The following is a 22,061-nucleotide window of genomic DNA, read 5'->3' on the forward strand; positions in this document are numbered from 1 at the left end:
CCTCCTGTGCTTCAAGGAATAGAGTCTGCTCAACCTTTCCAATGTAAAGCATTTTGGTCAACGAGAGTTGTTTTTTAGATGTGCTATAGAAATAAAAGTGACTTGACTTGACTTGACTCTCCCTATAGCTCCGGCCCTAGAGTCCAGGCAACATCCTTGTAAATCTTCCCTGCACCCTCTCCATTTGACCATATGATACAATACAAAATAACTTTATTTATCTCAGGAGGGAAATTAATTTACCTTTCCTATAACATAGTGCCCAAAACTGAACACAATCCTCTCAATGTGGTCTCCCTCCCAAAAGTCTTACATAACAACAACATGACCTTCCAACTTCTATAATCACTTCAGTGTTTTCCAGCATCTACAGTTCCTTCCTGCACATTCCATACTCAATCCTCTGACTGATGAAGGCCAATGTGCCGAACACCTATTTGACCATCCTATCGACCATTCTAGTCATCTCAAAATAAATGCTAACATTTCATTTCATAAATTCATAAGGAATAGAAGTAGAATTAGGCCATTCGGCCCATCAAAACTACTCTGCCATTCAATCATGGCTGATCTATCTCTCCCTCCTAACCCCATTCTCGTGCTTTCTCCCCATAACACTAGGTTATTTCACTTTTCATCCTTGTGAAGCTTTAAGTACAGCATGACCAATTTGGAGACCCACTTGGACCTACTTCTATTTGACAGGGGCAACTATTTAGGGGCGGCACAATGGCTCAGCGGTAGAGTTGCTGCCTTACAGCGCCACAGACCCAGGTTCAATCCTGACTATGGGTACTGTTTGTGCAGAGTTTGTACGTTCTCCCCGTGGGTTATTTCCAGTTGCTCCAGTTGCCCTCCTCACTCCAAAGATGTGCAGGTTTTTGTAGGTTAATTGGCTTTGGTAAAATTGGAAATATTGGCCCTGGAGTGTGTCGGATATTGCTTGTGTACGGGGATCACAGGTCTGTCTCTGCGCTGCATCTCTAAACTAAACTTAATTAACGACTGGTGGTGAAAATTGATCTTTTATGAAGTTTTTAAAGTTATATAGGATTTTAATCAAATGAATACAATGCCACTGTCAAAGACATGAACAATAAAAATGCGATGAGTTAAAATTGTAGCTGAGAGGTTCAGGGAAATTTCTTCCTTCATGGAGTTTCTGGAGCATTAAGCAAATTGTCAAAAGAGTGTAGGAAGGAACTGCAGATGCTGGTTTACACCGAGGATGGACACAGAATGCAGGAGTAACTCAGCGGGACACGCAGCATCTCTGGATAGAAGGAACGGGTGACGTTTTGGGTGAAAACCCTTCGTCAGACTGAGCTACTTCAGCATTTTGTGTCTAAATTGTCAAAATAAATTGCTTAGGCATCAGAACATTTGTTCAAAAAAATAACACATCATTATTGATCCTTTCTATAAACATTTTAAAGTAACTTACCTGAATCAGTAAGATCAGTTGACCATGTCTCCTGTTCCTTCAAATTGTGGAAAATGAAAGCAATGTTCTGCTTAGTTTAGTTTAGAGATACAGCGTGGAAACAGGCCCATCGGCCCACCAAATCCACGCCGACCAGCGATCTTACACACACTAGGGACAATTTACACATATACTAAGCCAATTAACCTACATACCTGTACGTCTTTGTAATGTGTGGGGTGAACTATAGATCTCGGAGAAAACCCACGCGGTCATGGGGAGAACGTACAAACTCCGTACAGACAGCACCCATAGGCGGGATCAAACCCGGGTCTCTGCCGCTGCAAGAGCTGTAAGGGAGCAACTCTACCGCTGCGCCACCGTGCTTTGTTGTTAAATGTATTTTTCAGGATGAGACATAGGCTTCATCCTTGGCTTTTTTTTAAATGCTTGTTGTGAATCGTGGTAAATCTAATAACCCCATGCAAATTCACTGCAGGGTCCCAACCTGCATCGTCGCCTATCCATGTCCTATCCATGTCCTCCAGAGCTGCTGCCTGACCTGCTGAGTTACCCCAGCCTTCTGTATCTTTTTTTGTAAACCAGCATCTGCAGTTCCTTGTGTTTTCACTGAACTTCAATTGTGTCTTCAACGTTTCAGAAGCAATTAGGTAGGTGCATGGATAGGTTTAGAGGGATATGGGCCAAACGCAGGCAGGCAGGACTAGTGTAGATGGGACATGTTGGTCGGAGTGGGCAAGTTGGTCCACCAGGGTCTCCTATATATCCCACAGCTCCGCTCTTACTGCCCCTCCCCCTATTCGTAGAAGGACAGAGTCCCCCTTGTCCTCACCTTCCACCCCATCAGCCGTTGCATACAACATATAATCCTTCAACATTTTCGCCACCTACATTGAGATCCCACTACTGGCCACATCTTCCCCCATCTCCTCCCCTTTCTGCTTTCTGCAGAGACCGTTCCATCTGCAGCTCCCTGATCAATTCGTCCCTTCCCACCCAAACCACCCCCTCCCCAGGTACTTTCCCTTGCAACCGCAGGAGATGCTACACCTGTCCCTTTACCTCCCCCCTCGACTCCATCCAAGGAGCTAATCAGTCTTTCCAGGTGAGGCCGAGGTTCACCTGCACCTCCTCCAACCTCATCTACTGCATCCACTGTTCCAGGTGTCAACTCCTCTATATCGGCGAGGCCAAGCGCAGGCTCAGCAATTGTTTCGCAAAACACCTCCGTTCAGTCCGTATTAACCAACCTGATCTCCCGGTGGCCCAGCATCTCAACTCCTCCTCCCATTCCCAATCTGACCTTTCTGTCTTGGGCCTCCTCCATTGTCAGGGTGAGGCCCAGCGCAAATTGGAGGAACAGCACCTCATATTTTGCTTGGGTAGTCTGCACCCCCAGCCGTATGAACATTGACTCCTCTAATTTTGGAGAACCCTTGCTTTTTCCCTCCTTCCCCTCCCCTTCACAGTTCTCCCACAGTCCTACTGTCTCCTCCGACTTCCTTTCCTTTTCCCGCCCCGTTCCCCACGACATCAGTCTGAAGAGGGTCTCGACACGAAACGTCACCTATTCCTTCTCTCCATAGATGCTGCCTCACCCGCTGAGTTACTCCAGCATTTTTTGTCAACTGTCTCTCCATTGATGTTGCCTGACCCTCTGAGTTCTTCCAGCACTTTGAGTTTTACTTGAGGTTATAACACACACAGTTTCCTTCTCCACAGATCCAACCCATCTGAGTTTTTCTTGCATTTTCTGCTTTTGTGCCAGATTTCTAGCATCCTGTATATTTTTTGTTGTTTGGGTTTCGATTCACCTTTGCAATGTTGCAAATAATTGAGAGATGCCTTCTGGTTTCACCACATTGACTAAAGCATTGAACAATTGCTAAAAGAAAATCCTGAATGATCAGAAACAATAACGGTTGATGCTCATTAAAAGGGTAAGTTAAGGTGACACAAGGAACTGCAGTTGCTGGAATCTTCGGCAAAACACTAAGTGCTGGAGGAACAGAGCAGGTCAGTTAGCGTCTGTGCAGGGGATGGGCAGGCGATGTTTTGGGTCGGGACCCCTCTCTTCTAGCTTTCTTTCTCCCTCACACCTACAATCAGTCTGACGAACAGTGGCGCAGCAGTAGAGTTGCTGCCTTTCAGCACCAGAGACCCGAGTTCGACCCTGACTACGGGTGCTGTCTGTACGGAATTTGTACGTTCTCTCCGTGACCGCGTGGGTTTTCCCCGGGTGCTCCAGATTCCTCCCACATCCCAAAGATATACAGGTTTTGTTTCGGGTTAGTCGGCTTTGGTAAGATTGTAAAAATTGTCCCAAGTGTGTAGGTTAGTGCTAATGTACTGGCTTGGCACGAACTCGGTGGGATGAAGGACCTATTTCCACGCTGTCATTCTAAAGTCCCAACCCAAAATGTAGCCTGTCCATGTTCTCCAGAGATGCTGTCTGACCCGCTGAGTTACTCCAGCACTCTGTGTCCTTTTGAATGTGGTTATTGACTATACCTGCCTCAACTACCTCCTCTGGCAGCTCGTTCCATACACCCTGAATGCATACAGTCTGAAGAAGGGTCTCGACCCCGAAACATCACCCATTCCTTCCCTCCAGAGATGTTGCCTGTCCCCCTGAGTTACTCCAGCACTCTGCGTCTATCTTCGATACACCCACCATCATATTTGTGAAAAGGTCTTCCCCTCGGGGTTCCTAGTCCTTTCAGACTTAACAGCTTCAGACTTTCAGGGATCTCTCACGCTCCGGCTCTTTGCGTTTTGCTCAGGATTGCAGCATCTGCAGTTTGCTGGTGTCTCCAAGTTTTGGTTACAAGGTTGGTTCTCTCCCCCCTCCCCCATCACCCATCAATTTGAGAATCGTTTGGCCGCCGCCTCGGTTACCTGGCTGTGACTTTGGGATCAAACTTGGCTCGGTACTTGGCCACCTTGGTTCTCCTTGCTCCATCGGGACAGCTGGCGTCGCTTTGCCCACCACCGGCCGGTCCCATAGACTCCGCTTTCTGCGGGCCCCCATCACACACTTTAGTCTTGCAGCCCACCACCGACTTGACAAAATCCACGTAGCAGCTCCTGGGTGGCTCTGGCAGCACTTTACTCGTCCCACAGCCCATCACTCGGGCATTGTGCTACTCACTCAAACCCAGCCTCGCTCACTCCTGGACCTGCCCGCTACACACACAGACAGACACAGAGAGAGGGAGAGATCTCCTCCCTCGCCCTCCCGTGTGAACTCCGGGCTGGAGGCACCACCGCTCCTCACATCGTCCCACCGCCGCCCTCACACGGCCAGGGAAGCGAAGAGCAACCAAGAATAATTCAGGGGAGACAGACAGACAGACAGACACCAGAAACGGTGCGGTTGCTGCTGGCATCCAAGGCTAAACAACACAGTGTTCCTCATGAATTAATTATTCCCCAATTGTCAGTGGCTCTTTTGTAATCTCAATATTTAAATTTCAAAAAGAGTGTGATTTTCTCATATTTAAGATTCCTGGTAAATATTTACTTCTTATAAAGATAGTTTCTTTTTTTGTGTGGATATGACTTTGTGCGTGAACTGTAAGGTAATTCAAATTCCTCATATGTTGCAGAGCATACTTGGCTCATAAAGTATGCTTATGCTTATATATAAAACATCACCATAGTCCAACACAGACATATGATTATGATTATGACATGGCAGGTGCTCCAGTTCCCTCCCACACTCCAAAAACCTGCAGGTTTGTAGATTATATGGCTTGGTATAATTGTAAATTGTCCATAGTGTGTGTAGGATAGCGTCAGTGTGCGGGGATCGCTGGCCGGCGCGGCCGAAGGGCCTGTTTCCGCGCTGTATTTCTGAACTAAACTAAACAGACTATCTGTGTACTTTTCCACACTTTTTAGCAATCTTCAATTTATAATGTTTACAACCCTGAATGTCCCTTTGTTCTGATCTTTTCAGCTTTATTCACTGCACTGAAATGAAGAACCTTTATTGATATTTTGTAATGTTAACCACCGTATCCCTCTAAACCCATCCTATTCACGTACCTGTCTAAATGTTTCGATAGTACTTGCCTTAACTACCTCCTCCGGCAGCTTGTTCCATATAACTTCCCCTTTTCAAACTTTTGAAATGGAAGCTTTTTGTTACTCGTCTGCACTCGTTAGAGTTTGGAAGAATAAGGTTCATAAGGTTCATAATGTTCATTTATTGTCACATACACCAATTGGTGTAGTGAAATTTCACTGGCCAGGTCAGTCATAGAATTTAAAAAATTGTACACTGGAGGCAGGTCAACCGTCAAAGGAGTATTTGTTGACAGCGGAAGTATTGGAGAAGTCAAACAGCTCAACTATTGCTCAGTTGGTTACATCTTCACTTGCTGTACTTTGGCCAGAAGGTATTAAACACGAGAATGTTCTTCTGTTTGTGACTGATGCAACTCCGTACATGAAAAAAGCTGCTTGTGCTCTGACAGTTTTATTCCCCAAAATGTCGCATTTGTCATGCTTAGCTCAAGGACTTCATGAAATTGTCAAGCAGATACGTAGCTTGTTTCCAAATGTCGATCACCTACTTTCCAATGTCAAGAAAATCTTCCTCAAAGCACCGTCACGTGTGCAGTTGTTCAAGGAAATGGCACCCGAGATTCCGCAACCTCCTCTGCCCATTTTGACTGTGGGGTACATGACTCTCTGCTGTACTCTACTATGCTGCAAATTTTGAAAAGATAAAATAAATCGTCAACTGTTTTGATGAAGCAGAATCTGCTGCAGTCAGGATCGTCAGCAGAATCATGCAGAAACAGTCTTGTGTTTATTGTTTCCAATTTTGCAAATTTCCGACAAGCTATTATTTCCCTTGAGAAACGTAGTGAAACATTAGTGAATAACTTGCAGGTTTTCAACAAAGTAACAAACGTACCCGTAAAATTCCTGGCGATGTAGGTAAAGAGATACAAGGAAAATGTGAGAGAATGTTTTTAGCTAACAAAGATCTTGAAGAAATACAAAACGTAGCTAAAGTTCTCAAATGTAGTTGTAATGCACAAGATATCGACATGAATATATCTTCGGTAGCTTGATTTGGGTATGCACCAGTGACCTCAGCAGAGGTAGAATAAGTTTTTCATAACTGAAGCATATTCTGTCTGACAGAACAGATAATTTGAAAAAATGCTAGTAATTATGTGCAACCAGGCAACTTTGGTCATTTAATGTAGAATATATTCTCATTTTTAACCATATTTTGGTGGTGGAAATACATGCCTTTTTATGCCTTTTTTTTTGTCAATAAATGCCTTTTTGGTGCCAATTTTGCTAATTTTATTATGCCTATTTGCCTGCCTATTTCAGAGTTTTTTAACGCCTAAACATCCTAGCTCTACTTATCACTGTGCGCTTGTCAACTTAAAGTTGGAATCTGTCGCCATCTGGTGGCCAAACCTTATATAAAAGGCAGAATTAAAGCAACTGGTAAACTCAAATTTTAAAAGCCTATTTGTTTCAAATACATTTTGTGTGATTTGGTAGTGTTTGCAGGAAGAAGCTGATGAAAATGTAATAATATTAATTTATAGGAATCTAGGACCACAGAAACTTGAAATGACAATTCACCACCTCCACCTTGTTCAGCCATAAGTTGAGATTGTAATTAGCTTATGAATAAGTTTATTGGCCAAGTATTCACATACAAGGAATTTGCCTTGGTGCCCCGCCCACAAGTGACAACGACATACAGTGACAGTTATAGGAATGACACATAAAACATTAAACATTAATAATAAAACATTATTGATTAAACATGTGAATTAAATAAAATACCAGAGCAAATATGGTCTAGTTCCATAAATCTGTCTTGTCATCTAATATCTTTTCATAAGTTCATAAGTTGCAGGAGTAGAATTAGGCTATTCGGCCTATCAAGTCTACTCTGCCATTCAATCATAGCTGATCTATCTTTCCCTCTCAACCCCATTCTCCTGCTTTCTCCCCATAACCCTTGACACCCGTACTAATCAGGAATCTATCTATTACGGCCTTAAAAATATCCATTGACTTGGCCACAGCCTTCTGTGGCAACGAATTGCACAGATTCACCACCATCTGACTAAAGAAATTTATCCTTATCTCCTTCCTAAAGGAACGTCCTTTTATTCTGATGCTGTGACCTCTCCAAATAGTGGAAACATCCTCACCACATCCACTCTATCCGGGCCTTTCACTATTCGGTAAGTTTCAATGAGGCCCCCCTCATCTAATATGTTTTGTTAATAAAGCTTTAGTAATTTTCGATTTAAAATTGCTAGTTGCTTTTTATGGGACAGCATTCTCATACAATCCATTGCATGTCGAACTTTATCGTAACTTCACTTAAAAATGGGGCGACTGCATTTCCAGGTCCTGAACTCTCCAACTGGAATAGTTTTCCTCTAATCATTCTATCAGTTACTTTTAATAACATATATTATGCAATTTCTCCTCATTGTTTAACCCATGAAGTCCATGTGTTAGGCAGGTGAACCTCAAGAGAAGAGAGAGAGAGAGAGGGAGAGTCAAGTGAGTGTTTTATTGTGTGGGAAAGAGCTGCAGATGCTAGTTTACAATGAAGGAAAACACAAAATGCTGGAGTAAAATTTGGGTCAGGCAGCATCTCTGGAGAAAAAGAATAGGTGATGTTTAATGTCATATGGGCCGAAACGGAATAATGAAATTCTTACTTGCAGCTGCTCAACAGGATTATAAACACAGTCCTCAATAGGTAATATAATAAACAAACGTAAAAATAAGAAGCTCAATAAATAAAAAAAACAACATGGAGCAAAAACAAAACAAAGCCCAAAGTCCCTCGTGCAGCCAAAACAGTTTGCAGTTTAGTTTAATTGGAGTCCGTCATGTTCAATAGCTTGATGGTTGTAGGGATGAAGCTACTCCTGAAACTGGACGATAGTTTTCAGAATCCTCTATCTATTTTCCGATGGCAGGAGTGAGACGAGAGCGTGGCCAGGGTGGTGTAGGTTCTTGATGATGTTGGCTGCCTTTTTGTAATGTCACCTATCCATCTTCTTCTTGCATATGAGGCAGCAGAAGTTATGTCACCCTCTCCAGGTGCTGTAGCCAGTTCAATGTGCTGTTGTCGAGGGCCGTTAGGCCTACCCCTCCACCAGGGGGCGGAGGACAGCACAGTCAAAAATGACGTGCTACGCTGTTTGCTGGTCCATGTTTTCCAGGGATGCTGCCTGACCCGTCGAGTTACTCCAGCACTTTGTGTCTTTTTGTTTGTTTGAAAACCAGCATCTGCAGCTCCTTGCTTCTACAGTGAACAGGAGAATGTTGGTTAGTGTTACGTACATGGAAAGGAAGCATTTGACTAACTTATAGCTCCCATCGATGGTGGGGAGGTGGGTGTGATGTTTGGTGGACTGTGTGGGGTGGGAGGACCCGTTGCTCCTCCCGTGCAGCAGGTGGTGCTACACAGGACAAAGGGAGATGTCTTGTATATAGTTGATCCTGTCGGCAGACAGTATGCAGGTAGCCATTGTGACTAGTCTTGCTGCCAGCATTGAGTGAAACATTAAAGACTTCTGTTGTAAAATAAAGACTCTCAAGTGTTTGTGCAGACCTAGAAGACAAACACGAAAGTGGGGAACTTGTAATGGACTGGGCAATGGTAGACACAAAATGCTGGAGTAACTCAGTCTGAAGAAGGGTCTCGACCCGAAGAGTCACCCATTCCTTCTCTCCAGAGATGCTGCCTGTCCCATTGGGTTACTCCAGCATTTTGTGTCTACCTTCGATTTAAACCAGCATCTGCAGTTCTTGTCTTGTCTTGTGGTCATCACTCCTGAAGAATCCACCAGGGATTATACTGGAAGTATCCTACACCCACTGGGGATATTTTTTACATTCACCAAGCCAATTAACCTACAAATCTGTTCAAGAAGGAACTGCAGATGCTGGAAGATCGAAGGTACACAAAATTGCTGGAGAAACTCAGCGGGTGCAGCAGATCTATGGAGCGAAGAAAATAGGAGATATCGCAGTGGAGTAGACAAAGTAGACAAACCTACAAATCTGTACGTCTTTGGAGTGTGGGAAGAAACCGAAGATATCGGAGAAAACTCACTCAGATCACGGACAGAACGTACAAACTCCATACAGACAGCACCCGTAGTCCGGCGCTGCATTCGCTGTAAGGCAGCAACTCTACCACTGCGCCCCCGTGACCGGGTCTTTCCTACACATGGACTGGGCAATGTTCACTTTTTGTAATCTTCTTCACTTAGCTTCACTTCTTCCAAAACTAATATAACCTTCATAAAATGTGGTTCATTTAGTGGTCTAGATGTGACCTAACCAAGGCCAGGTATGATTTATAACATACATTCCACTGCCTTGTATTTTAATCATCTGGATATTACAGGCCAGAACTCCATAAAGGTCTGACCAAGGAACTTGGACTTGATATGTTAATTCTGTTTCTCTTTCGCGAGATGTTTCCTCACAGCTCATCGTTTCCCGCATTATTGAGTTTTATTTCAGGAACGCATGAACATTTGCGATCATTTATGAATTTATCATTTTAATGATCTACCTATGTGGACTCAGAAGACTAATTGGTCATCTTCCATTTCTAGCTTTTCACATATTTGTGGGTATACAGTCTCAACTTTTTAGATCAATTACCTCGATTGAAGTATACTTCTAGAGCAATACCACCAGGTGGCGCCGTAGGATGGCAGCCTCGCCAACAGGCTGTCTCGTTCTTTTCTTCTTTTGTTGTTTTTAGACTGTAGTTAAATGTATTTTTTAGTCTATACACACCAGGGACAATTTACAATTTTTCTTGGGACAATTTACAATTTTTCTTTACCAAAGCCAATTAACTTACAAATCTGCATGTCTTTGGAGTGTGGGAGGAAACCAGAGTCATAGAGTGATACAGTGTGGAAACAGGCTTCGGCCTAACTTGCCCACAACGGCCAACATGTCACAGCTACACTAGTCCCACCTGACCACGTTTGGTCAATATACCTCCAAACCTGTTCTATCCATGTACCTGCCTGCCTAACTGTTTCTTAAATGTTGGGATAGTCCCTGCCTCAACCACTGCCTCTGGCAGCTTGTTCCATACACCCACCACCCTTTGTGTAAAAAAACTACCCCTCACATTCCAATTAAATCTTTCTCCCCATCATCTTAAAATTATGTCCTCTGGTCCTCGATTCCCCTACTCTGGACAATAGACTCTGTATATTTGCCCGATCTATTCCACTCATGATTTTATACACACCCGGAGCACCCGGAGAAAACCCACACAGGACACAGGGTCCCTTGAAGGAAGAAACAGGTGAAATTATTATCGGGAAAAAGGAAATGGCAGAAGAGTTGAACAGGTACTTTGGTTCTGTCTTCACTAAGGAAGACATAAACAATCTCCTAGATGTACTAGAGGACAGAGGGTCTAGGGGGACAGAGGAACTGAAAGAAAGCTGCATTAGGTGGGAAATAGTATTGGGTAGACTGATGGGACTGAAGGCTGATAAATCCACAGGGCCTGATGGTCTACATCCCAGGGTACTCAACGAGTTAGCTTTAGAAATCGTGGACGCATTGGTGATTCTGCAATGTTCTATAGATTCACGATCAGTTCCTGTGGATTGGAGGGTAGCTAATGTTATCCCACTTTTCAAGAAAGGAGTGAGAGAGAAAGTGGGAATTACAGACCAGTTAGCCTGACATCGGTGGTGGGGAAGATGCTGGAGTCAATTATTAAAGAAGTAATAATGGCACATTTGGATAGCAGTAAAAGGATTGGTCCAAGTCAGCATGGATTTATGGAGGGGAAAGCCTGCTTGACTAATCTTCTGGAATTTTGTGAGGATGTGACAAGTAAAATGCATGAAGGAGAGCCACTGGATGTAGTGTATCTGGACTTTCAGAAAGCCTTTGATAAGGTTCCACATAGGAGATTAGTGGGCAAAATGAGAGCAGATGCTATTGGGGGTAGAGTGCTGACATGGATAGAAAATTGGTTGGCAGACATGAAACAAAGAGTAGGAATAAACAGGTTCCTTTCAGAATGTCAGGCAGTGGCGAATGGAGTGCCGCAAGGCTCGGTTCTGGGGCCACAACTATTTACAAGATATGTTAATTATTTAGATGATGGAATTAAAAGTAACACTGGCAAATTTGCCGTTGACACAAAGCTGGATGGCAGTGTGAACTGCAAAGAGTATGCTAGGAGGTTGCAGGGTGACTTGGGCACGTTGAGTGAGTGGGCAGATACATGGCAGATGCAGTATAATGTAGATAAATGTAAGGTTTTCCACTTTGGTGGCAAGAACAAGTAGGCAGACACCATTATTATCTGAATGGTGTCAGATTAGGTAAAAGGGAAGTGTAACGAGACCTGGATGTTATTGCACACCAGTCACTGGAAGTAAACATGCAGGTACAGCAGGCAGTGAAGAAAGCGAATGGCATGTTGGCCTTCATAATGGCAGGATTTGAGTATAGGAGTAAAGAGGTCTTTCTGCAGTTGCACAGGGCCGTAATGAGACCACATCTGGAGTATTGTGTGCTGTTTTGTTCTCCTAATTTGACAATGGACAATAGACAATAGGTGCAGGAGTAGGCCATTCGGTCCTTTGAGCCAGCACCGCCATTCACTGTGATCATGGCTGATCATCCACTATCAATAGCCCGTTCCTGCCTTCTTCCCATATCCCCTGACTCTGCTATCTTTAAGAGCTCTATCTAACTCTCTCTTGAAAGCATCCAGAGAATTGGCCTCCTTTGCCTTCTGAGGCAGAGAATTCCACAGATTCACATCCCTCTGTGTGAAAACGTTTTTCCTCATCACCGTTCTAAATGGCTTACCCTTATTCTTAAACTGTGGGCCCCTGGTTCTGGACTTCCCCAACATCGGGAACATGCTTCCTGCCTCTAGCGTGTCCAAACCTTTAATAATCTTGTATGTTTCAATAAGATAGCCTCTCATCCTTCTAAATTCCAGAGTTTACAAGCCCAGCTGCTCCATTCTCTCAGCATATGATAGTTCCGTCATCACGGGAATTAACCTTGTGAACCTACGCTGCACGCCCTCAATAGCAAGAATGTCCTTCCTCAAAACTGCACAAAATACTCCAGGTGTGGTCTCACTAGGTACCTGTACCTGTACAAATGCAGAAGGACCTCTTTGCCCCTACACTCAACTCCTCTTGTTGTGAAGGCCAACATGCCATTTGCTTTCTACACTGCCTGCTGTACCTGCATGCTTACTTTCAGTGACTGATGAATAAGGATCCCAAGATCTCGTTGTACTTCCCCTTTCCCAACTTGATACCATTCAGATATTAGCCTGCCTTCCTGTTTTTGCCACCGAAGTGGATAACGTCACATTTATCCACATTAAACTGCATCTGCCATGCATCTGCCCACTCACCCAACCTGTCCAATTAACCCTGCATCCTCATAGCATTCTCCTCACAGTTCACTCTGCAAATTTGCTAATGTTACTTTTAATCCCTTCATCTAAATCATTAATATATATTGTTAATAGCTGGAGTCCCAGCATCGAGCCTTGTGGTGCCCCACTTGTCACTGCCTGCTATTCTGAAAGGGACCCGTTAATCCCTATGCTTTGTTTCCTGTCTGCCAACCAATTTTACTTCGGAGTCACGTGGACGCATTGCGGCATTACGTTTCAGCATGCAAAGCGGCAGGCGGGAGACAGGGCTCCCGCAGAAACGAGAAAAATCGAAGTTTAGGTAAGTACTTACCTTTACTTTTACAGCCCCTTTGCGTCTGCTTGTTCCCCGCAGGGCGTGCAAGCGGCCCCCTTGGACTTCGCGGGAGGGGAGGAAAGACGCTACCAGGACCGCACTCACCGGCGGACCATGGATGGGAGCTGTGCCGTTGCCGGTAACTCTCCACAGGGGCGACATCGAGAAAGCGCAGGAAGACGGCGCTAGCACTGCGTTGGGGTCCCCCTCAGTCCTCGCTCGCTCTCGAGTACTGTCCAGGTGAGGCAGGCAGGCGGGCGGGAGGAGGCTTCCGACATTTGCGGAGCCGTTAAGGGGACCCACTGTGCAGTGCTGGCGTGAGTGCGCTGCAGCCCGAGTGCAGGTGAGCAGCAGCCCGAGTGCAGAGAGAGAGAGAGAGCGAGGACCGCTAATCAACGGCCCGCTCCCGACACTGCACCAAGCCCGTCAGCATCAGCTGCGGGCTGGGGAAAATGCTGCACCTGCCCGCTCGACGAAAGAACGTCATTGGGCAGCAACAGGCGGTAGGACCGCTTAGCGGGCGGTCCGCAAACCCGACACCGCGACCGAGCCAGCCCGCTAGCGCCTGAGCAGCGGGCTGGATGTGTGTAAGCCGGGCGGTGGAGCCAACATCGGACTGGGACGTCTCTCCACCCAGGAGGGGGAGAGACAGCCGCCTGAGCTGCAGGAGCGGCTCTTGGGCATTGGAAAGGTGAGTTTGCAGTTGTGTTTTATTACAGATTTCAGGAACACAACGCAAAAAACTCGCAAAGGAAACTGCCCCGCTCCAACTCTACCAGCGGGGCAGCAACCGGCGGCAGCGTCGCTCGCAGAGCGGTTTTCGCTATCCCTGAGACCGAGCCAAAGCCAGTCTCGCCAGAGCCTGCACGGCGGACTGGGAAAGTGCCAGGAAGCCAAACGGCCGGTCGTCTCCGATTCGTCGGAGGGGGACATGTCTCTACCAAAGCAGAGAGAGACAGCCGCCTGAGCTGCACTTAGCAGCTCCTGGAGGAGAAGGTCCACCGGGAACAGCAGCGCTCCCGGCGAGACAGGACAGGCACCTCCTCCATAGTGTCGTGTCAGGCACTGCCCTTTGCTACCCTCATACCACGGGTTGGAGCAGGAGGCTAGCATTGGTGACCAGGGCAGGGCTGGTCTGCAAATGGGGCAGGCGGACAAAATCGGGAGTATGCATGAGGTGCAGGATCAGGAACAGCTGTTGGGTGTGGTGGACCGCTTCGTAGCAACCCCACGGGCTGGAGCACCGCCGGAGCCAAAACAATGGCAGCCAGCAAGAATATACAGCACCAGAGAACTGTGAGGCCCTTAAGGGGAATAAGCCTAAAACAGCAAAATCTGGAAGTTGTGGGGGCCTTATGCGGGCATAAAAACTCAAGCTACAGCGGATCCGAAGGCTCCTGATGTCAGCTATCACAGTCTATGCTCGTTCTGTGGAGATAACGAGATGAACACATGCCACCAGAAAGTGCTGGTATTAAGGTGTACCACACAATTCGAACTAAACAATCTCTGAAGGGAAATATAACACCTGCCCTCAATCTCAAAGATGCAGGCTTGAGCAAAGCCCAGCAGCGGAGGCAGACTCACTGCTATTTGGGAGAGATCTGAACAAAAAGCTGAAGGAGATCGAAGAGGCATCAAAAACCTTCGGCATCATGAGGGCAGGCCCCGGGACGAGCAAACCACGACTTTCGATACCCAAACAGCAGCACCTCACGGCATCCACCAGTCAATGTCTAGAATATGGGACTGGTGAACGCTTGGGGCCGCACTATCCCCAAAGATCTTTTAGATCAGGGCCCGCCGCGGACCCCCTGGAAAATGCGCCTCCCCCCAACGTCGCCAGCACGTCCTCAGAACAAAAGCACTCAGAAAACAGAAAACACAAAACCGCCAATAACCATGGAGGTAGGTGGGTCTGGTTCCTACCAGCATATAGAGCGCTTTCTTGGACTATCTTGGCTTTCATATTAATTCAGTCCACGTAACTATAATGTTGCCAAGAGACAACATAGTTGAATTGGCACAAACAAGCACAAATTAATGGTCAAACTGCCAACTACTCGACAAATAACAGAGTAATTGGGAAAAAATGGTACCATTTCTGTCTACATCATTCAGATGTTAGTATCAAAAACAACATATAGGTTGTCATTGAGCATCTCATGAAGTTACCCACTGAAGTAATATCAGAAAGACAGTGGTGGGGTTACCACTTATACTGGGCATTAATTATCTAAAAAATGTTCGGGTGAATTTTATGAGTTTTAAAGCACTTGCATGTATGGGTATAAATAGACTACACTATGGAGGTGGCCTATATTAACCATATGGCAGCATAAAGTCGGTATCATATGACAAGTTGGTCAAAACAATTTGGCAATGGTATATCCATAGATGTATTTGACTATCAACAACTTACCTGGCCGGTAAGCAAAATACAGTGACAGACACCAGGTCACATAATATTAAGGACAACATCAATTAGATGTTTTCATATAAAGTTTAACAAAACTATCAAGCTATATGATGCAACAGATATTAATGCATTTCATTGTCGCTGTACTGCACACTGACAATGACAATTAAAATGGAATGTGAATCTGATATCGATTATTTGCATTAACGCTATATCACCAGGTGTTCGGGGATGTCCTATGTATGTCGCGGGGGAAACCAGACCCTGGGGCAGTGGAATCCTCATTAAAAAATTTCTCTGGGACAGATAGTTCCAGCAGAAAGATCGTCAGCTATATATATTAACTTTTCTGACCTATAGGTCATGTTGTCATTCAAGAATGTAATTATAATATTGATAGACAAATGCGTTCACGCTGCATTGGTGAAATTAATTCTATGTATTTTTCCCTTCTGCCTCACCAATCGAGAACAACGCACAGTACAAAAGGATTCTGCTTCAGGTATTTGATAGTACCTGACGGACTTACGCAGCCCTTGTTTCACGTCACGCCATGACATGGTTGTTGAAACTTGGATGGTATTTCCCAGTACCCAGAATTATTAACAATCGGAGCCGGGCACAAGTCAACTGTGCCATGAGAAAAAAATAAGCTCCTGAGCTGCAGATTCTGCGCAAGCCTCTGGGACTGGGATTGTTATACTGAACAATCGACACCATGTCAGCATCCTTTTGAACATCCACTGGACTACAACACTTGTCCAGCATCAAGAGAAGTACTGCAAGGATACAGGGAAAACCTACTCATCCGATACAGGTACTACGAACTGGAATTCCTGGAGAACCTTCATCACGATGAAGGATTCGGCTACAGTACCATCAACACAGCTAGAATTGCCCTGCCTGTTCTTTTTCAAAACAGCTACAGGACAACAGGCCATGGGGTCACTGGCTGGTGGTAAATTTGAAGGGTATTAAAACTCTAAACCCCTAGACCAGGTACACCCATATATGGGATGTCACAGTGGTTAACCATACTTCAGGGGATACCCACCAGCCAGAGCCCTAAACCTGAACCTTCTATGCACTAAAAACATATGTTGAAGGCACACGGAGCAGCACAGAGGGTCCAGTCACTACTCCTATTTTCAACTGGACACCATGCTCACAGCTTCAGACCAGATCTCTATCATTTGTCCAGGGAATGGTCAAACATAACCAGGAACACCTTATCCAGTCATAAAACCCGGGCTTACCCGCCAGAAAACACGGTAATGTGCCAAGACCCTATTACCTTACATAGACACAACCTAATTATGCGAGGGAGATGAAAAGCCTTGTGGGTTGGTCACAAAAAACCTTGTGGTCGGGTAACAAGCCTTTTTTGAAATGGCTCAAGCAGGTTAAAGCTCCTGGGATAAAACTAACATGTACAAAGTTGTCATCCCACAGGAGAAGCTTCCACGTCAACGGCAAAAGAATGGACGTGCCTGTAAACCACATCCTGGCTACAGCAGAATAGTGGGGGTAAAACGTTCAGAGAAATAATTTATTATAAACTGTTGACAAAACCTGTTTTTTATTTGCAGGAAAGATTCCAATCTGCAAATATTCAAATTAGCCAAGGGGAGCATTTAAATTTCTTCAGTGTTATTGTAAAAATACCATTGTTTTTTCTATAAACAGAATCATTGGTTGATTATGATAACACGCTTCCTCCCTCAAAGGCTTCGGCAGCGAGTGATATAAAGCTGTTACACGGTTTGAAATCACAGAAGCTTTGAAATCTTCACGTAGTCACTCACGTGACTCCGAAGTAAAATAGTAAGATTAAACGAGAACTTACCAGTTTGAAGTTTGATCTGTATTTTATGAGGAGTTACGATGAGGGTTTACGTGCCCTCCGCTCCCACCCTCATTACATGGATCAAACTGATAAATTGATGTCTCTTTATTCTTTACTATGTTACTTCAAATCTGTCTATCTGTGATTCCACACCGCTGCTTTGAAGTATGCCGCAATGCGTCCTGGGGCGGGCTTCTTCACGTAAACCCTCATCGTAACTCCTCATAAAATACAGATCAAACTTCAAACTGGTAAGTTCTCGTTTAATCTTACTATTATCTATCCATGTCAGCACCCTACCCCCAATGCCATGTGCCTAATTTTGCCCACTAATCTCCTATGTGAGACCTTATTAAATGCTTTCTGAAAGTCCAGGTACACTACATCCACTGGCTCGCCCTTGTCCATTTTCCTAGCTACATCCTCAAAAAATTCCAGAAGATTAGTCAAGCATGATTTCCCCTTCGTAAATCCATGCTGACTCGGCGGCTGAGGAAGGGCATCCTTGCTGTTGAGCGAGTGCCGCGTAGGTTCACGAGGTTGATCCTTGAGATGCATTAAAGTCCATTTTCTAGCATCCTCAAAAAATTCCAGAAGATTAGTCAAGCATGATTTCCCCTTCGTAAATCCATGCTGACTCGGCGGCTGAGGAAGGGCATCCTTGCTGTTGAGCGAGTGCCGCGTAGGTTCACGAGGTTGATCCTTGAGATGGCGTGACTGTCATATGAAGAAAGATTGTACTTGTATTCACTGGAATGTAAAATCTTATGGAATATAAAACTATAAAAGGACAGGACAAGCTAGCTGCAGGAAAAATGTTCCCAATGTTCGGGGAGTCCAGGGGAGTCCATTTAAAACTGAGATGAGAAAAAACTTTTTCATGCAGAGTTGTGAATTTGTGGAATTCTCTGCCACTGAAGGCAGTGGAGTCCAATTCACTGGATGAATTTAAAAGTGAGTTAGATAGAGCTTTTGGCGTTAGCGGAATCAAGGGGTATGGGGAGAAGGTAAGCATGCGTTGTGGATGATCAGCATTGTGGATGATCACAATGAATGGCGTTGCAGGCTCTAAGGGCCAAATGGCCTCCTCCTGCACCTATTTTCAATGTTTTTATGTTTATATGAGAACAATACAAACTCCGTACCGGCAACACCCGTAGTCAGGACCGAACCTGGGTCTCTGGTGCAGTAAGGCAGCAACTCTACCGCTGCCCTAATCAGGGTGTCAACCTTTAAAGGCATACTTGCCGTGGCTGTAAAGGGTGGGATATTGACACAGCTGAAAGGGTCGGTGCTTCACAGCTCTGGTGACCAAAAGCTCATTCCTGACCTCCAGTCACGTTTGTGACGAATCAGCACATTCTCCCAGTGATCACGTGCTGTTTACTCTGGGTGCTCTCTCCCACAGCGTGTAACCCTACATAGAGCGCTGGCTCAGATTTACTTCTGTTCCAAATCTTTCTATTTCCGGAAGCAGGGAATAGTTAGAGCCAAGTGAGGGCTCAAAGAATTAATAGAAAACCTTTTAATCTCCCGGCTATAATAATTTCCAGATATTTCATGATGGCTTATGAATATTTTTTTGGAGCCTGTCTGTGTATCGACCAGTGATAGATGTAAAAAGCTGGAGTAACTCAGCGGATGTAGCAGCATCTCTGGAGAACAGGAGCAGAAGACGTCTCGGGTCGAGACCCTTTGTCAGACTGAGAGTCTGAGGGGGAGGGGGAAACTAGAGGTATGGGAAGAAACAGGGCAGGTTGATTGTATCAACTAACCTTTGTGAAATTGGGGCACAGTTTGACTGGGCTTTGTGTGGGAATTTTCAAAATATCATTCTCCTTGCCTTTATTATGTAGGGTCGTTCGGACATATTTGTTTCGTCCCTCGGAAGATTACTCAACTATAGCGGGAGTCAATCTGTGGGTCTGCAGTATTTTGCTGCACCAAACCACTTTGGTTCATTAGACCCTTCGGTCTTTTTAGAAATTGGCATCACAAGTAGACACGGCTTTTCGAAGAGTCTGAACAAGGGTCCCGACCTGAAACGTCACCTATCCATGTTCTCCAGGGATAGTCACGAAAAGCTGGAGTAACTCAGCGGGTCAGACAGCATCTCTGGAGAAAAGGAATAGGTGACGTTTCGGGTCGAGACCCTTCGTCAGACTGAGAGCCAGGGGAATGGACAACGAGGCGGTGATGTAGAGAGATATAGAACAAATTAATGAAAGATTGCTTTGATCTTGCCTGACCCGCTGAGTTACTCCAGCACTTGTGTCTTCTCCTGTTCATTCTTGCTTGCAATTGTATTCACTACTAAGGGGATCATTAACTTTCCTAATAATGGTCTGCCTTTGGTAGAACAAAGGTTTTTTTTGCACAAATTTTGGGGTTATTAATTTATTGAATTTGTGTTTTTTTATCTATGGTCTGTGTGTATTGTGTTTGCAGGCCTGTTATGCTGCTACAAATAAGAATGTCATTGTTCCATTGTTGTTGCATATGACAATGTCCATAGGGCAACTAAATACTCTCGAAGAAGGGTTTCGGCCCGAAACGTCGCCTATTTTCTTTGCTCCATAGATGCTGCTGCACCTGCTGAGTTTCTCCAGCAATTTTGTGTACCTTCGATCTTCCAGCATCTGCAGTTCCTTCTTGAACAATTAAATACTCTCGACTTGACTCCAAACTTAATTCCTGACTTTAGACTTTAGAGATATAGTGCGGAAACAGGCCCTTTGGCCCACCGAGTCTGCGCTATCCTGTGATCACCCCGTACACTAACACTATCCTACACACTGGTGACAATTTTACAATTTTTGCCAAAGCCAATTACCCTACAAACCTGTACGTCTTTGGAGTGTGGTAGGAAACCGGAGCACCTGGGGAAAACCTAAGTGGTCACGTGGAGAATGTACAAACTCTGTACAGACAGCAGCCGTAGTCGGGATCTAGGTCTCTGTCTGGTGCTGTAAGGCAGCAACTCTACCGTTCCGTCACCGTGCCGTCCTTGCAGACTGCAATCCACACGCCTGTTTTAATGATTTATCGAATTTAGCCCCGCTTCTATCCAACATTATTTAACCATCGGCCTAGATCCTCATTGAGCCATGCTTCCACTATCCCCAGCATGTTTGCTTTCCCACAATGACTCATTATTGTATTATATCCAGTATTGTTTCAAATCTGTGCACATTACGCACAAAGATACCTGTATTTGTTTTTTTTAATTAATCGCCGCCCTTACTCCCAATTTAGCGATCCTTTTGTGCTTTCGCTCTGCGAATGTATTGTTCACCGTCTGTTCGTGTTATTCTTCCCTTTGTACGACCTTTACCAAATGACAGTTCACAGGGAGTGGACACAGGAATGCACTCGGTTGGACAGGAAGCAAGGCATATCTCAGGAAGAGAGCAGCCAAGGACAGGGACACGTACAATTTTTGCAAATCCTGCAGAATTTCCAACTCATTATTTTTTCCTGCAAACCTTCTCTGAGCGCTGGTGAGAACAATGGTTTCTTAATTTTGAAGCCAGACTCAGCAGCGATGATCAAATAAACACCAGATGAGATTCTGCGTCAAGCTCTCCTTCTTAACTAGTTCTCTTGCGTTGGCGTTGCTGAAGGGATCTATTTTTCCAACATCTTCAAAGCACTGCAGCTCTGAGAAGCTGTGCACAGTTTGGGAGTGATGTGGGAGAAGGACTCAGAAGGGAAAAATGAAAAGAGGATGAAATGCCAATTTATATAGCCGTGTCGAATTAAACTTCATTGCAAATGCTCATCACAAGCTGTCCAAATGTATTAAAGTTCCAGCAAACCAGTTATATTTTCTTTCGAGATTCGTATTTTCTGGTAGATGCTGTGTGAATTTCATAAGCATAGATATATTAATTCGGGTTTTTGAAATTCATCCGGATTTTTTCCCAGGGTGGAAATATCCAACAGTAGAGGGCAGAACTATAAGGTGAGAGGAGGGAGTTTAATGGACACGTTGGGGACACAGAGTGGTGGTGGGGCCATGGAACACACTGCCAGAGGGAGGTGGTGGAGACACATACACTGGTGGGGTTTAAGAGGCTTTTAGATAGGCCCATGGTAGTGCAGGGAATAGAGGAATATGGATCATGTACAGGCATGAAGATCAGTTTCACTAGGTTTCCTTCCATCAGACAGCTTGTCATGGACATCTGCAAATAAGTTACTTTATACATATACAAAGACATGCAGATTTGTAGGTTAATTGGCTTCTGTAAATTGTCCCATGGACTTGGTGGGCCGAAGAGCCTGTTTCCACACTGTATCCCTGAACTAAACTAACAGGTGGCTCCTTTACAGTGAATGCATTAGTGGATACTTGATTTGATTCTCTCCATTAATGGATAAAGTATAAAGAAGTGAAATGATTTTGCCAAGTTTGAAATCGGTTTATATAACAAGATTGAACAAAAACTCTTTTTTTTTTCTCCCTGAATCACTTGCAATGTGGAAGAATTTACGCGCGTCTGAGCTATTAACAAGATTAGTTCCCGGAATGGCGGGACTGTCATATGCTGAGAGAATGGA

At 44.9% G+C, this 22,061-nt stretch overlaps 1 protein-coding gene across 1 annotated transcript in view; it reads right to left on the minus strand.

Annotated features, from left to right (window-relative positions):
• The window catches only part of LOC129696144 (serine/threonine-protein kinase H1-like), a 42,626-nt gene extending 37,759 nt beyond the window's left edge, over positions 1-4,867 (minus strand). Inside the window, exon 1 of the mRNA XM_055633660.1 lies at positions 4,343-4,867. Coding sequence (XP_055489635.1) covers positions 4,343-4,572 — 230 coding nt within the window. The 5' untranslated portion in view covers positions 4,573-4,867. The remainder of the gene's footprint in view (positions 1-4,342) is intronic.
• Positions 4,868-22,061: the final 17,194 nt, after the last annotated feature.

Source organism: Leucoraja erinacea, chromosome 4 (genome assembly GCF_028641065.1).
Source record: "Leucoraja erinacea ecotype New England chromosome 4, Leri_hhj_1, whole genome shotgun sequence".
NCBI classification, from domain to species: domain Eukaryota; kingdom Metazoa; phylum Chordata; class Chondrichthyes; order Rajiformes; family Rajidae; genus Leucoraja; species Leucoraja erinaceus.